General features: G+C 31.1%; 2 protein-coding genes across 5 annotated transcripts in view; both read left to right on the top strand.

The window, feature by feature from the left end:
- LOC115241970 (intraflagellar transport protein 81 homolog) overlaps positions 1–7,917 on the top strand; it is a 77,936-nt gene extending 70,019 nt beyond the window's left edge. For both annotated transcript variants that reach the window (XM_029817968.1, XM_029817969.1), the window contains exon 14: positions 7,717–7,917. In XM_029817968.1, coding sequence (XP_029673828.1) covers positions 7,717–7,813 — 97 coding nt within the window. In that variant the 3' untranslated portion in view covers positions 7,814–7,917. The remainder of the gene's footprint in view (positions 1–7,716) is intronic.
- Positions 7,918–8,164: 247 nt separating this feature from the next.
- LOC115241972 (poly(U)-specific endoribonuclease homolog) lies at positions 8,165–13,418 on the top strand. 3 transcript variants are annotated; one of them, XM_029817973.1, is made up of 7 exons: positions 8,165–8,424; positions 10,413–10,823; positions 11,942–11,965; positions 12,108–12,336; positions 12,492–12,651; positions 12,766–12,933; positions 13,051–13,418. In XM_029817973.1, exons 1-7 carry the CDS (start codon positions 8,367–8,369, stop codon positions 13,282–13,284), a joined length of 1,284 nt encoding a protein of 427 aa, XP_029673833.1. In that variant the 5' UTR covers positions 8,165–8,366; the 3' UTR covers positions 13,285–13,418. The 3 variants fall into 3 exon arrangements, with proteins under 3 accessions (XP_029673833.1, XP_029673831.1, XP_029673832.1); XM_029817971.1 differs by having other exon boundaries at positions 8,166–8,424; positions 12,492–12,933; XM_029817972.1 differs by lacking the exon at positions 11,942–11,965 and having other exon boundaries at positions 8,166–8,424; positions 12,492–12,933.
- The last annotated feature ends 5,611 nt before the right edge of the window (positions 13,419–19,029 follow it).

Here is a 19,029-nt window from a genome sequence, read left to right as displayed (position 1 = left end):
TGTATAACGCCTTGCCAGCTGAAATAAAGCGGAATGAAAGAATTGTGCCGTTTAAGCGAATGTTAAAGGCGTATATTGTAATTAATGTAAACTAGATTTGTATTATTAGGTGTACAAATAAGTTTCCGCCGTTTTTTATCAAAAATTGGGCATTTATTGTGAAAGAACGGAACCTAATGTTTTATTTGAAGTATTGTCCATCGCTTGCCACTACTTTTTCCCATCTTTCTGGCAGCATACGGATACCGCGTCGGAAAAATGCTTTATCTTTTGAGGCTATCCACGAATTAACCCAATTTTTGGTATCTTCATATGATGTGAAGTGTTGCTCAGACAGGCCATGCGCCATCGATCTAAACATGTGGAAATCAGAAGGAGCAATGTCTGGTGAATACGGCGAGTAGGGTAAAACTTCCTAATTGAGTGTTTCCAAATAGGTTTTGACCGGCGCCGCAACATGTGGACGAGCATTATCATGCAGGAGAATAACTTTGTCGTGTCTGGAGTAGTGGGCGCGCTTTTCCTTGAGTGCTCGACTCAATCTCATTAATTGTGTTCGGTAGACAGCCCCAGTAATGGTTTCGTTCGGTTTGAGCAACTCATAATACACGACACCAAGCTGATCCCACCAAATGCATAACAAGAGTTTTTTTCCATGAATATTTGGCTTAGCTGTAGATGTTGAAGCATGGCCAGGTGGTCCCCATGATTTCTTCCTTTTTGGATTATCATAGTGGATCCATTTTTCATCACCAGTGACTATACGGTGCTGAAAACCCTTTCGTTTATGCCTGGCAAGCAGCATTTCACATGTGAACAATCGGCGTTTAACGTTTCTCGGCGTCAGTTCATATGGAACCCAATTTCCTTGTTTTTGAATCAATCCCAATGATTTCAACCGATGTGAAATTGTTTGTTGAGTCACTCCCAATGTAAGTGCAAGTTCTTCTTGCGTTTGGCACGAATCTTGATCCAATAATGTTTCCAATTCCGCGTCTTCATACACTTTCGGCCTTCCGTTACGTTCTTTGTCTTCGATGTCAAATTCACCGTTCTTAAACTTTTGAAACCACTCATGACAACTTCTCTCACTTAAGGCAGCCTCACCATATGTTTCTACAAGCAATCGATACGCCTCAGCTGCAGATTTCTTCAAATTGAAGAAGTAAATCAGAAGTTCCCGCAAATGACGCTTATTCGGCTCAAAACTCGACATTTTCGCACACAAAAGAATATATATTATACTGATAAAAAATCACTAATATTTTAAGGTTATGTTATTGACTGATGTCCAATCTTACGATAAGGACGTTTTACATCTGACAATTTTAACCTTAACTTACTGGTGGCGCCAACTTTTGTCAAATGGCGGAAACTTATTTGTACACCTAATATTATACTGATAAAAAATCACTAATATTTTAAGGTTATGTTATTGACTGATGTCCAATCTTACGATAAGGACGTTTTACATCTGACAATTTTAACCTTAACTTACTGGTGGCGCCAACTTTTGTCAAATGGCGGAAACTTATTTGTACACCTAATATTATACTGATAAAAAATCACTAATATTTTAAGGTTATGTTATTGACTGATGTCCAATCTTACGATAAGGACGTTTTACATCTGACAATTTTAACCATAACTTACTGGTGGCGCCAACTTTTGTCAAATGGCGGAAACTTATTTGTACACCTAATAATATCATCAATTTATTATTAAACAAAGAAAATTCTTCATTTATAGATTAAAATTAGAGATAACTGAATTATTCATATTGTATCCTCACAGCACATCAACATCCCAATGAAGTTACATCTTAAATTGTAAGATGGTAACATTCTACGGAAATTAATAAACCTACCATTAATTTCCAGTAACATGAAAATTCGTCCAAATTCATTCCATTAACATCCCAGAGACCTTGCGCGTAACGTTTTATTAATATTTATACAACATGCCAGAAAAAAAACCTAATCTCCTAATATTATTTTTAATAAGGAACCTTTGCAAAAAAACATATTGCCAAAAATCGATTAAACACTATCGGTTTTCAACAGCTTTCAATCATTTTTTCACCAATAATTGAATTAAACTCTTTTTTCTTTAATATGGAATTCCTCAAAAAATCATAAAATTAAAATAAAACAAGCTCTACTACTAGTGTGTTTCTGGAAATATAAGATATGTATATATACATATTGTATATGTATATATATATACAGGGTGTCTTAAAAATAACGGACTTCCTCTTAATGGCAGATTCCTTAGAACATTTCAAGACGAAAATCCTAATACAAAAATGTCGAGGCCTTAATAGTTTTTAAACGGGAAGCAAAATGTTGGTAGGTGAAGACAATGTCTATAATTCCGATCAATCGGGGTTCAATTTAGAAACGCATGCAGGTCGCACGCTTGCTTTAAAAGAATCATTGAAAGTCGAGTGTTTAGCGCAATCTTTGAATTCGCCGATTCGTGAGAGGCAAGGGGACTCATGTTCAAAAAGCATCCCGATTCGTGAAAGGCAAGAGGACTCACGTTCAAGAAGCACCCCGATTCGTGAGAGGCAAGGGGACTCACTAAATAATTTGTAAAATAGTCAAACCTACCCCCAAAATAGATAAGGGTGAATTCTACCCTTCAAGCGGCTTTCGAGCCGATATAACAATATACGTGTCTAATAGTTTTCCATGTACTACTTGTATGCCAAGTTTCAGGAAAATCGCCGTATGACACTTCCCTAGTGTTACTTGTAAGACAGGTCACCCGAATAACTCCCACAGTTTTGGAGATAGGGGAAAATGTTTGAAATAAAAGTTGTATGGTATCAAGGGGGAAATCTTGTCAAAGTGAACATTTTTTTTCAGATGGAGGCACTTAGGAGATTTGAAGGTCATCTTCATTTTTTTAAATGGAATCCCCCTTTTTTTATTGCATATAAAATAACTCAAAAAGTACTTAATGAAAAATTACTTTATTATGCTTACTTAATACTTAATACTTATTATTACCCTGTATATATTATGTCCCTGCGTGCGGTCTGAAACGAGATCATAGAGGAGGATCGTCTCCAAGAGTGTTTTCATGGAATGTTGATAAACAACGGCAGCCATGTTAGACTTTGCGTGGAAAGTTGCAAACCCATGTGGAATCGTACATGTACTGCAAAGTACATGCTTAGATGGGAGGATAGATATAAGATTTAGAGTCCATTCGGAACTACACCCCCATTTTCTCTTAAAAAATGACTTTCTTGTAGGAGTCGCCAAAATTCCTTTCAGGATCTTTCATTTGAACCTGAAAAGAAGCTTTTCACAAAGTTTCATCAAAATCGGAGACGGGACCTTTTCGGTTGCGGAAGCGACGCGGTGTGCGAGTGTAAAGCAGTTGCATAGCGAGCTTCGATTAATCTCGAACCAGCGGACGCAACATTTTGAGACGGAGCTGTCTCAAACACGGCCGTATTACAAGACAGCTACACAAAGTTTAACATGGCTACCGTTATTTATCAACATTCCATGACAACGCTCTTGGAGACGACCCTCCTCTATAATCTCGTTTCAGACCGCATGCAGGGACGTAACAACTCAGTGAGCAATATGTTATTAAAAGAAATTCATAAAGTACTGAAGTTTAACTCGCATGATGCGCAAGTACAGCAAAGTCCTGTATTTGCTACATTTATGCATCATGCGATTGATCAATCGATGAATTAAAAAACGCCCTTTACATTTTTTGAAGACATAACCCAACTTCTTAGATTGAATATAGAAATAACAAAAAATATATATGAGAATATGGTAAATATAGCGAATAGGGGACCCAGCCCCAATGACCTTGACCTTGACATATGTTGTCACCTGGAACGAAAAGGATTAAAATTAAAATGACATACAAATACTTGGCATGCCCGACCTGAATTAAAAATTTCCAAAGGATTATCAGAAATCATTATCAATATATTAACAAAAATATCATATATGACTTATAATGCGACACGGGCACGCCAAGTATTTGTATGTCACTTTAATTTTAATCCTTTTCGTTTCAGGTCTATCTAGTAAAGATTATGATTAATTGCAAAACAAGTCGATCAGTTTGGCACGGGGCACTTTTAAACTCGAAATTGGTGATCGATGTGATCGAAGTTATTGCAGTAAGGGTTAAGTAGTTTTATGTACTATTTGTAATAAAATCCGCAATATAATTGTGCTATTTTGTATAGTATATATAATATTTATTTGAGGGGGGGGGCATAATAGCGTAATTTTATAAAAATAAAATGCATTTTAATTTTCTTGAGAGAATCTATAATATTTCTATAAATGCAAGATTGATTTTATCAAACAAATACTATTTTAAATTACAAACTCTTACAAACTGAACTGCTTCTATGTACTTGGCTAGTTAACTTGATTTCATATTTATAGTTTTGATGTTTGATTTTTTAAAGGTTTTTATTTTTTAGAGATTTTTTTATATACTTGGCGTATTTTTTTTTACCTTTGTGAGGTTTTTTTAGGTGATTTGAATTTTGCATATGTAAAATATAAATCAAGAATGTATACAACTTATTTAAAATAATAGATTAAATATAGTAAAAGAAGAATAGGTTTTTTGCAATACCTATCCTGAATAGTGCTTTTACATTTTGTCGTTGACACTTCAAAACATGTTTCACATTTTCTAAAGCTGCATCATAAGTTTGTGTTTTAATCAATGCAGTTGCCAAATTATTATAAACTTTTATACTATTTTCTAATAACATCTGCAATTTAGCATCACTGACCGACTCTTCCTCCTCATTTTGATTCAAATTTGAACTACTTTTTGTCGATGACATATTTTAATGCTCTCCGATAATATTATATTGCAAAAGGCAGCTCCATCCGAATAAATCATCAATTTCCACATTCAAGTTTCTTTAAAAAATTGCTTTAAAAAAATAAGTTCAACTATTATGTCAAAAAAATTTAAATAGACTAAATCTTGTCCTTAAAGTATTTAGTCCAAGAAAATAAATAACTTTTATTATATAATTTATAAACAAAATTATTACCTTATTTCTTTTCTTTGACTGATGCTTAACATTTCTATTTCAGGATCTAACTCTGACACTTTCAATTCAACTGTATATGTAATATTTTTGATAAAAGTCAACAAGATTTGTTTTGCTATATTAACATAAACATGCAACTCATTGTTTAGCCATTTGTAAATGACGTAAAAATATTAATTACGCATTAATTACATTTATATATAAAATATATATTAACATTCACACATTTCCAGAACCAAAAGTTGCGAGTAGCCAGATCCGCAGAGCCAGATCTGCAAAATATTTGTGAACACTATAGAAATGCTTCGATGATTTTATCATTTCATTATTCTTTATGAAGCCAATTAATAAAAATGTGTATACAATGTTGTTATTTTTATGATATTTTTGAGAGAATTTTAACAAGATTTATTTTACTACTTTAACATAAACTCATTGCGTAGCCATTTGTAAGTTAACCTAAAGATATTAATTATGCATTAATTGAAAGAACAAAAGAGGACTCCATAGAGATAACAACGAGAATTACGCGTTACATATTTTGATTAATTTTGGACATAAGTATTTGATTTTCTGAAGGTTTGACTGATTCAAGGTGGAATTATGATAATATAATCAGCCATACATTGGAGGAGAGTCTATCATTCAGTTATAAAGGAGCCGAAATCTTCTATTTCGGCTTCTACAAGAGGTACTGGTGGGGGTAAGGTGACCAACCGTCCCGAATTTTCCGGAACATCCCGATTTTCGGCTCTCATTAAAAGCGTCCCAAAAGAACCTCAAACGGGACGTTATTATCCCTATTTTCACATAACATAAAATAAATAATATAAAACATAATAATAGATTGTTTTTAATTTTATTTTAAGAATTTTATCAATTAAGTTTTAAACTAATGATTATATTAAAAAATAATAGAAGGCTATGTTTCGTTGATTGTATGAAATTGAGTATGAATAGTAAATACAAACCAAAGATAAGAGTCGAGATAGGAGTCAACCATTAAATTAATCAATCTAAAATAAACTAAATAGAAAATGAACCTCCATAGTCGAAGGCTGATTCTTTTTATAGTATTAGCCGGTATTATAAAAAGAAAACTCAATAAAATTGCAATATTATATATATAACCACATTATGTTTCATAATCAAAATTATACCAATAAAAAAGTCCCGATTTTTTTTATTGTCTCCCGATTTTTTAAGGTCGATATCCCGAAATTGGTTAATCAAAAGTTGGTCACCCTAGATGGGAGAAGGGGGTCAAAACAGCAAAGGTAGGAGAGAGCGAGAATATAGTTACAGAAATGATGAGAAAGAAAGAGTAAATCCGAGTCAGATAGGCACGTGTTTAGAAATAAACGAACAGAGTTATAGTAGATAAGGAAAGTTTGGACAAATTTTGCGATAATGAAAATATATAAAGAATTATTAAATAACGAATATAAGATAGGTAATACACAAATAGTTAGAAAAATTAAGGGTAAAAGACCATGCGTTAAAACGATTAATAATGTAGAAGAAAAAAAAAATAAGGTGAGGAAGAATAGTGAGGGAAATAGTGATGATAGTGAGATTACAAATAAAAAATGTATCGATAAAAGAGATTTCCAAAGAGAGAATGGAATAGGGTTAGGGAACAATCTTTTAGTGACTCGACTGAAATAAACAGTATAACTTCTGTAGGCATTAAGAAAAAAAGCGAATTAAATGATGCTAGTTTTATGGATACAGCAGGGTTGGGTAAGTTAATTTTTTTTTAACTAAGTTAAGTTTAAAGTTAATGACCCAACAATTAATTAAGTTTACGTTAAAAGTTACTTAAACAAAAATTAAGTCAGTTAAAGTTAAGTTAAAATATTATTAACTTATTAAAAAGTTAAAAGTTAATTATGCAGAACTATATGTTTTTTGCATAATTAATCTTTTAATTGTACATTTTAAATTAAATTTTTTGAATTTAGGTAATATATATTACCTAAAAGATAGTTTTATAAGGTGTTTTATAGTTTTAAAAGATAGTTTGAGTAAAAGTGTCATCTCAAAATTATGGTCCGTCATTTTTCCTCTTAAGTCATCATATACTAAATCATCTGCACTAAACATACGCTCTATGTGCGCCGAGGATAGTACCGTTGTGTTATATTTTATGACCGCATATTTTAATGGTACTGGATACTGTCTTATGTTATTATAATTATTAATAAATAGATAATTTTCGACTATCAAAGATACAAAATTTTAACTTGTGTAAAAAAGTTAATAAGTTCATGTTAATGCATTTAAAAGTAACTAATTTAAGTTAAAAGTTAACAAGTTTAAAATTAACTAAGTTAAGTTAAAAGTTATTAACTTTTCAACTTTTTAACCTAACTTTTAACCTTATAACTAGTTATTACCCAATCCTGAACAAAAGAAATTTTACTATGGGTCAAAATTGACCTAGTTTCTGTTTTGTGCACGGCTATCATACCATCCATTGTTCAAAAGTTAATAAACGCACGTTTATTAAAATAAATAAAAAATTACTCAAGTTCATCACCTTGACAATATACATCAAAGTCAATATCATCGGAAATGGGTCCCTCTTTCTGTAATTTTATTGAAACTTCTTAATAATTGAAATACTTAATAAAAATATTTGCATGTTTCAGAATTTTTTTATGCAAAATTCGATGTGCAGAAGAAAGCAAACAGAGTGATGGCATAGTTGTACGAAGAGGAGGCGCCGAAACTCTTGTGCTACAGTAATCTTGTGTTTATCATGCATATTTTTATAATGAAAATACTAGACTCAAGAAATATTTTAAACATAGAATAAAATAAAACATATATTATAGAAATATATACACATTTTGCACATTAAAAGTTACAGATAATTAATTAATTATCGGCATGTTTTTTATTCGTATCTATCTATCCATGTATTTTTTATCGTAATTTACGAGACAAAATCTCTTTCGAGAATTAACAGAATCAGATTCATGATCAAGAAATGACATCATCCTTTTAATATACTATCTGTTCAACTTTACTATACTGATCTCTGCCAGAGCTTGGATACATGTTAAAGTGTAAGTAAAATGAGTTGGAGAGGGTAGAGATGAAAGTAAGCTGATGACCTCGCGGCAGTTATATCGTAGAGAGAGACGCGGCCTTACTTTATGTGCGAGTAACGCATGTTTTATTCGTACTTATAGTTATATAACGTTATATAATTGAATTTAGTTTTGAATTATGAAAGACATACATTTTTTTTAAAACGAACTCGGACGGAGCATTTATCAGCGTTTATGACACAATCATGGTAGTGAAAAATAAATATTTCATCGTTTTAATGATTACGTTGTCGCTATTCATTGGTAAGTTTTTCCGATACCTGCTTATCTTTTAAAAACATTCTACAAATTACACAAATAAAATAGAATTTTCCAAGTACATAAATATAGTGTTATTTAATGATTTTAGAAAGAAAAAGAATTATTTAAAATAATGAAATTTAATAAATTTATGTCTGAAACAAAATGCAATAATTCCAACATAATAATTATGAAATATATATTTGAAAATCAATATAATTTAAACTATTTTTTGATAATTTTTATGATATATAATAATTTAACAATAATAAAGACAATTAAATAATAGATATACTTCAATAATATATAGCAAATTGAATTATCTATAAGTAGATAGATAATTTAATAATAATGAACACAATTAACTTAATATCTATATAGAATACAAAATTAATATCTATATATTAATTAATAAAATAATTATAAATGTTAATAGAGAAAATTTAGAGAAAAAGTTTTATTATTAACGCATTGTATAGTAGTGACTTATCTATCTCAATACAATATCTCAAATGATCATTGTGACCCAGTGAACATGATAAATAGCATTAAAAATATTAACCAATTAAGATTTGTATTGAACCATAATTTTCTTTCATTTTCACATTTCCTTATAACATCTACATTTCTATACAAGATCTTTCATAACATGTGGGACGCACTCCAGGGGCGGATGCAGGACTAAAAACAATAAAAAAAGTTCATGTAAACATGTTCGGAATTATTTCGTTCACAAGTTACACGTGTTTTTATCTTTTGTCATCACTTTGCTGATTTTAAAGAAAATGTTTAAAATGATTTTCTTATGCCTCGATACAAGCCCGGTCTTTAATGAACTCTTTCACCCTTTCAAATATGCCCGGAGTTTGTTTGAATATTTGACAGTATTGTTCTACACGTTGTCGAAGAATTTCTGCATTTTCAATTGTCCTTGCATAGACGAAGCATGGCCTTGTAAATGAAGCAATTCCGAACATATGTTTATATAAACTTTTTAAATTGTTTTTTAGTCCTATATCTGCCCCTGAAGTGCGTCTTACATATTATGAAACACCCTGTATACATATACAGGGTGAGGAAAAAGTATGGAAACCCTGAAAAATTTCGAAAAATATAAGGTTTACCAAAAATTGTTTCGAATAAAAGTTGTGGGGTTTAAAAAGATCTATTTACTGATCTTATCAGTTTGGGTTTGGATGGCGTCACCAAGGTCAGGACAAGGTCACCTTGAATTAAATGGAAACTCCTATTTTTTATTATACATTCTTGTAGCCTTTGTCGAGACCTTTTCAAAACACTATAACAAAGTATTTTTTCATTAAGTATTTTTCGAGTTATCTTATATCTTAATTTGACATATTTTGATATAAAAAATAAAATATCTCGTAAAATATTTAGTTTTCGATAATCTTACCGTAATACTTTTAGGTACAGAATAATGAGACAAATAAATTAGTGTAAAAGGAAACAAATAATTGTTAAAAAAAATACATTATAAATAATTACATACTTTTTCTTGAATACAATTTTTTTTTATCAATTGATTTGTCTCATTATTCTATAAGTAATAAAGTAAGATTATCGAAAACTAAATATTTTACGAGATATTTTATTTTTTTATATCAAAATATGTCAGATTAAGATATAAAATAACTCAAAAAATACTTAATGCAAAAATACTTTATCATAGTGTTTTGAAAAGGTCTTGACAAAGGCTACAAGAATATGTAATAAAAAATAGAGGTTTCCATTTAAAAAATTCAAGGTGACTTTGTCCTTACCTTGGCGACGCCATCCAAATCCAAACTGATAAGATCAGTAAATAAATCTTTTTAAATCCCACAACTTTTATTTGAAATAATTTTCTGTAAAACTTATATTTTTCGAAATTTTTCAGGGTTTCCATACTTTTTCCTCACCCTGTATAATTTTTCTCATGTTTTTTCTCGCACACGACTTTAAGATTCTAATAATTTTAATTTACTGTTTAGGAAACAGTGAAGCAGGATGGAAATTTTGGAAAAAAGATAAAGAGATTACTACTACTACGAGCACTACATCAGTTTCTATAAATGTACAAAGTACTACAGTTCCATCAAATACTACAACAGTCAGAAGGCCAACGGTGTCAGTTGCAAACACTGGAGCCGCTATAATAGATGCTGCTAATTTGGGATTAGACAATGGCGTAGACAAAACTGGGAAGAATATACAAAATAATATACGATCTAACCTAAGAACGGAATTGGGCACGGATATTGATTTTTCAAGATCAAACAGGTCAAGAATCGATCGTGGAGATGCTCAAAGTTACAGAAATTTGGCTGTAGATCTTATTGGAGCTAAAGACTCATCACAAAAGCAATCATCAAAAATATCTCAAGGATCAACAATTAGTGACAGTGAGAAGCAAGCTAATCTATTCATTATTATACAGAGTGTCCCATTTTAATTTTCATACCGTAATATCTCGAAAAACATGCATTTAAAAAAAAATTCGGATAGAAGTTATTTAATTCGAAGGGTGACATAAGAAGGTGTCATTGGTTTGATCTTGGATAATCGTTTGAAAGTCACGTGAAGGTCACCTTTAATTTCTTAAATAAAAACCCATTTTCCATTACATATTCTAGTATTCTTAGCTCGAAAGCTTTTTAAAACACTATAATAAAGTATTTTTTCATTAAGTATTTTTTGAGTTATTTTATATATTTGTTAATTTGACATATTTTGATATAAAAAATAAAATATCTCGTAAAATATTTAATTTTCGATAATCTTACCGTAATATCAGATAAATATCCGATTTTCACTTATTAGGACAATTTTTGTCCGAATAAGCGAAAATCGTTCGTCATTATTTATTGAAAATATAAAATAGAAATTAACTTCCATACAAATAAAATCTTTAATTTTATAAATTGAATTATATAAATTTACCTATAATATATATTACATTAATATGTTTTATTATGTATTATTACTGTAATTGATCTTAGTTTTACCATCACACAAACGTCAGAAAATGATATTCCGTAAATGGGACATATCGACGTCATATTCGGGTCTTATAAAACCTAACTTAAAACATTTAATTAGTCATTTTGCGACCAAAATTTAACCAACATACAATGGATATCTACATAAATATCCACTGAATATCTACATAAATATCCATTGAATACTGATGTGGATGTCCTGTAGATATTGGCCTACATATCTTGTGGATATTTATAAGATGTCATATTGCGGACATTTAGATATTTAAAGCATGTCTAATAGATGTTTCCTATATATTTATGGATATCCCTAATGCACATTGAAAACATCCCGTAGATATCTAATATATGATACATTAATTTCTGTATGGGTAATTTGTACAGACTACGGGTTTTAGTGAATCTTTCCCTTTGATTATCGATTTCAATTTTAATTGCGATTGTAACAATTAATATATTGTGCTGGTAAAGTTTTAAATACGAATTTAATTTTTATATATATTTTTTTATATATGCTGAAGATGGATCAAAAAACGGTCCGAAAGGTATATATTTAATGCATATTTGTTATTAATATTAAACGACAGAAAAGTCTACTCACTAATTATTGCGCCTCAGCTCTTATTTGCTAGCTTCTTCACTTTTAATATCATTAGTATTCTGACCCTATTTTTGTTATTATTGTAGCGGCTAATGTTGTTGCGGATGTAACCACCAGATCAGCCACAGATTCCACTAGAAAGATATATTCCAGTAATCCAATATATAGCAAAGGAAATATAGTTACTGATGAGGATTTGGAAAAAGTTTCTGAAGCACTTTATATAAAAGAAACGAATAATGCAAACTCATATATAAGAATTAATCTGCAAAAGCAAACCACCAGTAGCAATCTGATGGATCAAGCTTCACAGCCGTAAGAATTATATTCTTAATATAATATAATATATTTATTTATTTATAACAAAAATGTTGGAAACAGATCAGTACATGTTATATGGATTTTTAGATATAAAATATCAATATTTTTTTCAATTATATTTTAATTGATCAAACTGTATATTTTTACAGGCTGTTGACAATAAGTCCTGAAGCTTTCCAGATTCCTACGATTCAAAAGGTTCTCTCCATATTCGATAATTATCAATTAGATACTCATACGAATGAATATATTAATCCATCACAAAGAGAGGAAGAGAGTCTCCTTGTTGATACTTTTCTGAGTACAAATGTAATGTCTACTGCTATGCGTTTTCTCGCAGATAAAGGATTTGTGAGGCAGGATTATTATGAGTATAAAGATACATTAAGAAGAATTTGGTTTAATTTATTCTCGCGTGGACAGGGTAAAACCGGTAGCACTGGATTTGAGCACGTCTTTATGGCGGAAACAAGACAAGTAGATTCGGGTACAAAGATACTTGGATTACATAATTGGATCTACTTTAACGCAAAAGAAATAAAGAGCCGTGTCGACTATCTAGGTTACATTAAAAAAACCGATTTAGGAAACGTAAGTAATTTTTGAATAAATTTTTAAATAAATAGAATTTATAGAACTGCTTTATACTACATTCAGCGATTTTAATATAAGAAAATCATATAAACATAAGTGTACCTTTTTTTGTAGAAGGGATCCATTATTAAGATGCATGTAAAATTCAATGGTCACGATAAACCAGTCACAACAATGTTCATCGGAACTTCGCCCGAATTGGAAATGTCACTTTATACTGTTTGCTTCTATGCACGACCAGATGAAAGCTGCCCTGTATCTCTGGGAGGCACCAAATTTAATATAATAACACGCAAATTTAGATATAGAGGAAAAGATTTGGTTGGAACGGCATACCCAGAAATTTGAACTTTTTCTATGTAAACGTATCTTTTTTATATACACTAAAATATACTGAAAAAATAGGAAACATTTCTCATACGCTCAAAATAGGGTTATTTTCAAACCGTTGAAACTTAGCGAAAAACCATCGTAAAAAAAAATTTAAAAATCATTTCAAAGTTTAAAGTTTCAACTTTAACGCGCTATTGGTAGTTCTAAATAATTTTTTATTTTTTATTTCTATACAGTTAGTGCGGTTTGGACCACCGACGGATACATAAGTGCGATGACGTTGTCGGCTTGCACAGACTCTATTCGGGTTTTGGTGAGTCACTCTTGAATGTTATCTATCGATTTCAATTTTGATTTTCGATTGCGGCAACTAGTATTACGCATTTTAAAGTTGGAATATGAATTTGATTTTTATATTTTGTTATCTATGCTGAAGATGGACCAAAAAATGGTCCGAAACGTACATATTTAATGCATACTTGTCAATGAAATTTAATAACGAAAAGTTTGGGTGGTAATAACCATGCCTCGGTTCTTATTTGTTAATTTCTTCACCTAATATCGTTGAAACTTTAAGCTTTAAAATGTTTTTTAATAATAACAGCAATAGGCTCAGAGCACAAACAATCAAGTGGGAATATTGGCAGATAAGAGCCAAGGCGCGGATATTGGTGCGCAAACTTATTATTGTTAAATTTTATTAACAAATGTGCATTAAAAATGAACGTTTCGGACCGTTTTTTGGTCCATTTTCAGTATAGATATAAATAATATTGCAAAAATTAAATTGGAATTTTAAAACTTAATATGCGCAATACTTGTTGTTGCAGTCAAATTTCAAATTGAAATTAATAACACTGGTCGACAAAATAAGAACTTTTTTTTTGCCTTAAGTTCTACCAAGTCATTTATGGTAGATTTTTTAGCGCTGATTACGAATCTGGCTGTAAAAATGGCGTACCCTGCCAAGTTTGTGAGAAAACCTCAGTCAAAGTTGCTAAAATAGGCGTTTTTAATACTTTGGCGTGAGTTATATCTTTCAATGGAGAGGTGCTACAGACGGCAGCGACAGCTCAAAATAAAGCTCAAGACTTATACTTTATGATAAAAATGCCAGAAGTCCCAGACAGGAAAGGTTTTCCTGAAAAAAAGTGGTCGAAACATAAGAAACATCTATCGCAGTGTCCCCCAGTCATACGTCTCCAATTGTCCGTTACTAAAATTTTCTAAAATTATTCTAATCATGAAAGTCGGTATGTATACATTTGCCTGATTACTCATCACGAATTACGTATTAAAATTTTAAAATTAAAAATGGAAAATCCAAAATGGCGGATCAAATTTTTGAAAAATCATTCAAATCATGAGTTTGTGTAGATTTTTGTGGTCGCTATCAGTTAAGAACAAAATTAGAGTAGTTTTTTGTTACTTCTGTTACTAAAAAAAAATTTAGTAATGGACAATTGAAGACGTATGACTGGAAAACATTGCAATAGATATTTCTTATGTTTCGACTTTTTTTCAGAAAAATCTTTCCTGCCTAAGACTTCTAGTATTTTTATCATAAAGTATAAGTCTTGAGCTTTATTTTGAGCTGTCGCTGTCGTCTGTAGCACGTCCCCATCGGAAAATACAATTTACGCAAAAGTATCAAAAACGCCTATTTTAGCAACTTTGACTGAAGTTTTCTCAAAAACTTGACGTGCTACGCCATTTTTACAGCCAGATTCGCAATCAGCGCTAAAAAATCTATCAGAAATGATTTGGTAGAACTTAAGGCAAATTTGGTGTTGAACACTGTAATCAGAAAGGAAGCCTCATTAAAATCTGCGTAGAATCTGTACAAATTAGTGGACAACGTCCAAACGCCATCACTGAACATATATCGATGGTTTACATGTTTACAATATAATGAATGAAATTTTTATATATTTATATCCATGCTGAAGATGGACCAAACGGTCTGAAATGTATATTCTTAATGCACATTTGTTAATAAAATTTAATAACAAGTTCGCGCAACAATACCCGGGCCTTGGCTCTTATCTGCCAGTATTCATATTTAATTGTTTTTTTAATTTGTTGTTTATGATGATTCTTCGCCGAGTTTCAATGGTTTGAGAATAGTTCAACTTTTAGCGTATGAAAAGTACTCTCTATTTTTTTTAATATTTGTACCCTGATGGGAAAAAAATATTTTACAGAAATTATACTGAAATCGTATTGAAATAGTGTCTAAATTACATACTGAAATCATAATCAAAATTGATCCTTTTTCATTGCGATATTATTAAAATTTTAATAAAACTTAAGAAAAATTCATTAAAAATTAAATTTATATATTCAACAAATTTCCATAGAATTGTATTTATTCAGTAAATTTTGTAAAAGGACACACATACGATGCGCGCGCACACACACACAGCACACAACATAGAAAGGTTGTAAATATATTGTAAAATAATTTCACTGAAACATTGTAATATTGCAAATGTATTGCGAAACATTGCTATATCATTGCTGTAAGATTGTGGCAATATTTTAAAATGCTTGCCTTTAGAAAAATTGCAATGAAACATTATAACAATATTATGATGCAATGTATTTCTAATAATTTAATATATAGAGTAGTCTTTAAATAAATTTCGAAAATTAAAGAAGTAATTTCTTAGATGATTTTATGAAGAAAAGTTAATATTCACTTTTGTCATAAATTGCTTCAAAACCGACTCATTTGGATACTCACATGTCCATTTCCGAACAATTAGTTCAAGATCTAGAATCCTTTGTATTGGAATTGTATCAGAAATTATACTGATAGAAAAATATATTACATTTTTTTATGTTAGTAGCTGTGCTTTTTATAGGCTTTATATACTCTCATGAAAAAAACTTGAAAATGGGATATATAGCGCATAGTGGGCGCATAGCGGTAAGCGAACGAACTTTAATATATTAGATCTTCAGAACTATATGCTGTCTCTTTGTCATGAACGTATAACAATTTCATATTTTTAATGCCTTGTTGATAACAAGTCATGAAAAACTTTATTAATTGAGGTAATATGCGCGACAATGAATGGGGATCATTGTAATTTGTGTTGTTGCCGTCATGATGACAAACAAATAAACATGATGAACAAAAATATCACTGAAAATTGTAAAAATCGACAAAAGAAAATCCAACTCCAATAACTTTGACCTTGACATATGTTATCAAGATTATCTCCCTGAGTAACATTTAATACATTTTAGTTCTCAGTCATTGTTTATGAAAGAGCTATGAACCAAAAAGGTTTCATAAAAAAGTGTAAAACATTTCGTCTTGCAAAGTACATGCGTGGACGCAGTAGGTTCCACCCCCCTACGGAGGGACTCCATTTTCGGAAGATATAATCTAACCCAAACCTATTTCTGATTAACAATTAAAATTTTATTTGGGGGTGGACCTTGCTTTGCGTGGAAAGTTGCAAACCCATTTTGAATTGTAGAAACATGGACTTTGTTTTGCACTGAAGTGTTTTTTTATTTCTTTATCTCTAGGAAATGGATTAGATTAGGTTACTTTTTTGGGGTGGGTGTGGGCGGGGAAGGAACGGAGCTCCTCCTCCGCCCACATGTTCGATTTATTACACATAAATAAATGGATAAATTACATATATATCGTGAAAATTCTTTTGTTCATAACTTTTTAATAAACAATGAGCGACGGATAAAATCTTTTGGATCTTACTCAGAACAGTGATCTTGACAACTTATGTCAAGGTCAAGATCATTGGAGCTTGATCTTTTTTTGTCGATTTTTACGGTTTTCAGTAATATTTTTATTTATAACTTTTGAATTATTCAAAACCCATATATACGACCTTGACAGTTGACCTTAATATGATCTCTTGAAGCTATCTGCAAGGTTTCATCCCAATCGAAGGGGTGCCCCGTTCACAAGAACAGCCGTTATTGTCATGTTGCTGATAACATAACGTATTGCTGATTGTTTGTTGAAATTTCGTCAACTGATTGCGTGTATAAGCTCTCATGTTGCTGCATTCAATAACGTTCCTATTTCGATGTTAGCAAACGTACAACAAGCATATATAATAACACATACAGTGCGTTAGTTTGTTTAATATGATTAATCACGCTTGGTTATTTGGGTATAATATTCTGAATTCCATATAAGAATTGTATCAAAAATTAAACTGATAAAAATAAATATTACTTTTAAGTTTCTTACTTGCACTTTTAATGTGGTCACAGATGGCTATGGTTTTGGCATGGAATTTTGATTAAATTTGCTGCCAATCTGCGCGTATGCTGCTAGCATTTTGCTATCTGGGTAATAAAGGCTCTTATGAATATATCATATGAAGGAGATAAAAGGCAATCAAGAGCCAGTGCTGTAATTTGTGCACATATGTTTTATTACAATCAAATTACATTGATATTTTGACTACGTGATAGACAAAATCACAAAAAGCGTACGTTTCGGTCCCTTTTTTGGACCATCCTCAGCGCAATTACAAAGTATATGGAAAATATTATATCAAAAATGTAACAGTAATAATACGCAGAACAAGAGTGAGTCACCCATCTTGTCAGTTGTCAGATGGTAAATGTTATATAATGTAATTTCGAGACTGAAGAAACTATCCGATAAAATATACTACATTAAAAAATAACTGCCAATAAATACAATTATACCGAACTTGAGTGAGTCACCCATGTTGTACAGAAGGCAAATGTTACACACGGATGTTCGAGACAGAATGTTAAGTCTCTTCATATCGCGCGATACATAAAGTAAATATGAATACAGAGGAGTGTTTACAAATAAGACGGCATGACTTTCAAAGTTTTGGTAACTTATCGATCACATCCGGATAAGCATAATATAAACATTTCGTCTGTCTATAAATTAAGGCTATTTTGTTGCCTTTTAATGTATACCATTTCAGAAATTAAGCGCTTTTTAAACAAAGATTCACTATCCAGAATTTCGACTCCATCTCAATCAAAATCGTGATTAAATTCTAATCTATGATCGGTTAAAACGGAATGATTCGTCGTATTCCATCTAATATGACTGCGATGCTCAAATATCCTTGTACGTAACTTGTACGTCTGCACGTTTGATCGACGTATGAGGTGTTACAATTACTACAGTTGATTTTATAAACGACATTGCTGTGCGAAGCTTTAGGAAGAGTGTTTTTGTGAACTCTAATGTAACTATGTAATTTATTGAGACTAAAGTAGGACAATCTGACATTAAGATTCCTCGTAATATTAATATATCGCTCGGATATGGAGGGAACGTACGGTATAGTGAAATACGAAAGAGCCTCGCTCTTCGTTTCCTGGTTAATATTCATTTCTCTATTTTTCGACTTATTGGATAATGTTTTGAGACGTGCGTGAAAGGTTTGAAAAATGAGCTTCAATGGATAATCATTGTCGAGAAGAACTCTTATAACCAACTCAATATTCTTGGAGTGAAACTTTGGATGTGAGAGTAAAAATGCTCTGTCCATGAGGCCAATAACTGTGCCTCTTTTCTGACAAGTAGGATGTTGGGAGAAGAAGTTCCGATATCTCCCCGAAAAAGTTGATTTATGAAACCAATCATATATTATATGATTTTTATTTAAAATCATAATAATATCCAGAAAATTTAATTTGTTGTTTGTTCCTATTTCCATTGTGAATTGTAACTTGGAGTTAAGGGGATCCCAAAGGGTCTGTTTTACCGATAAAAACTTT

This window comes from Formica exsecta, unplaced genomic scaffold, assembly GCF_003651465.1.
Source record: "Formica exsecta isolate Colony F162 unplaced genomic scaffold, ASM365146v1 scaffold547, whole genome shotgun sequence".
In the NCBI taxonomy this organism is placed as follows: domain Eukaryota; kingdom Metazoa; phylum Arthropoda; class Insecta; order Hymenoptera; family Formicidae; genus Formica; species Formica exsecta.
Note: the sequence above shows the minus strand (reverse complement) of the source record. Positions and strands in the feature narration are given on the sequence as shown.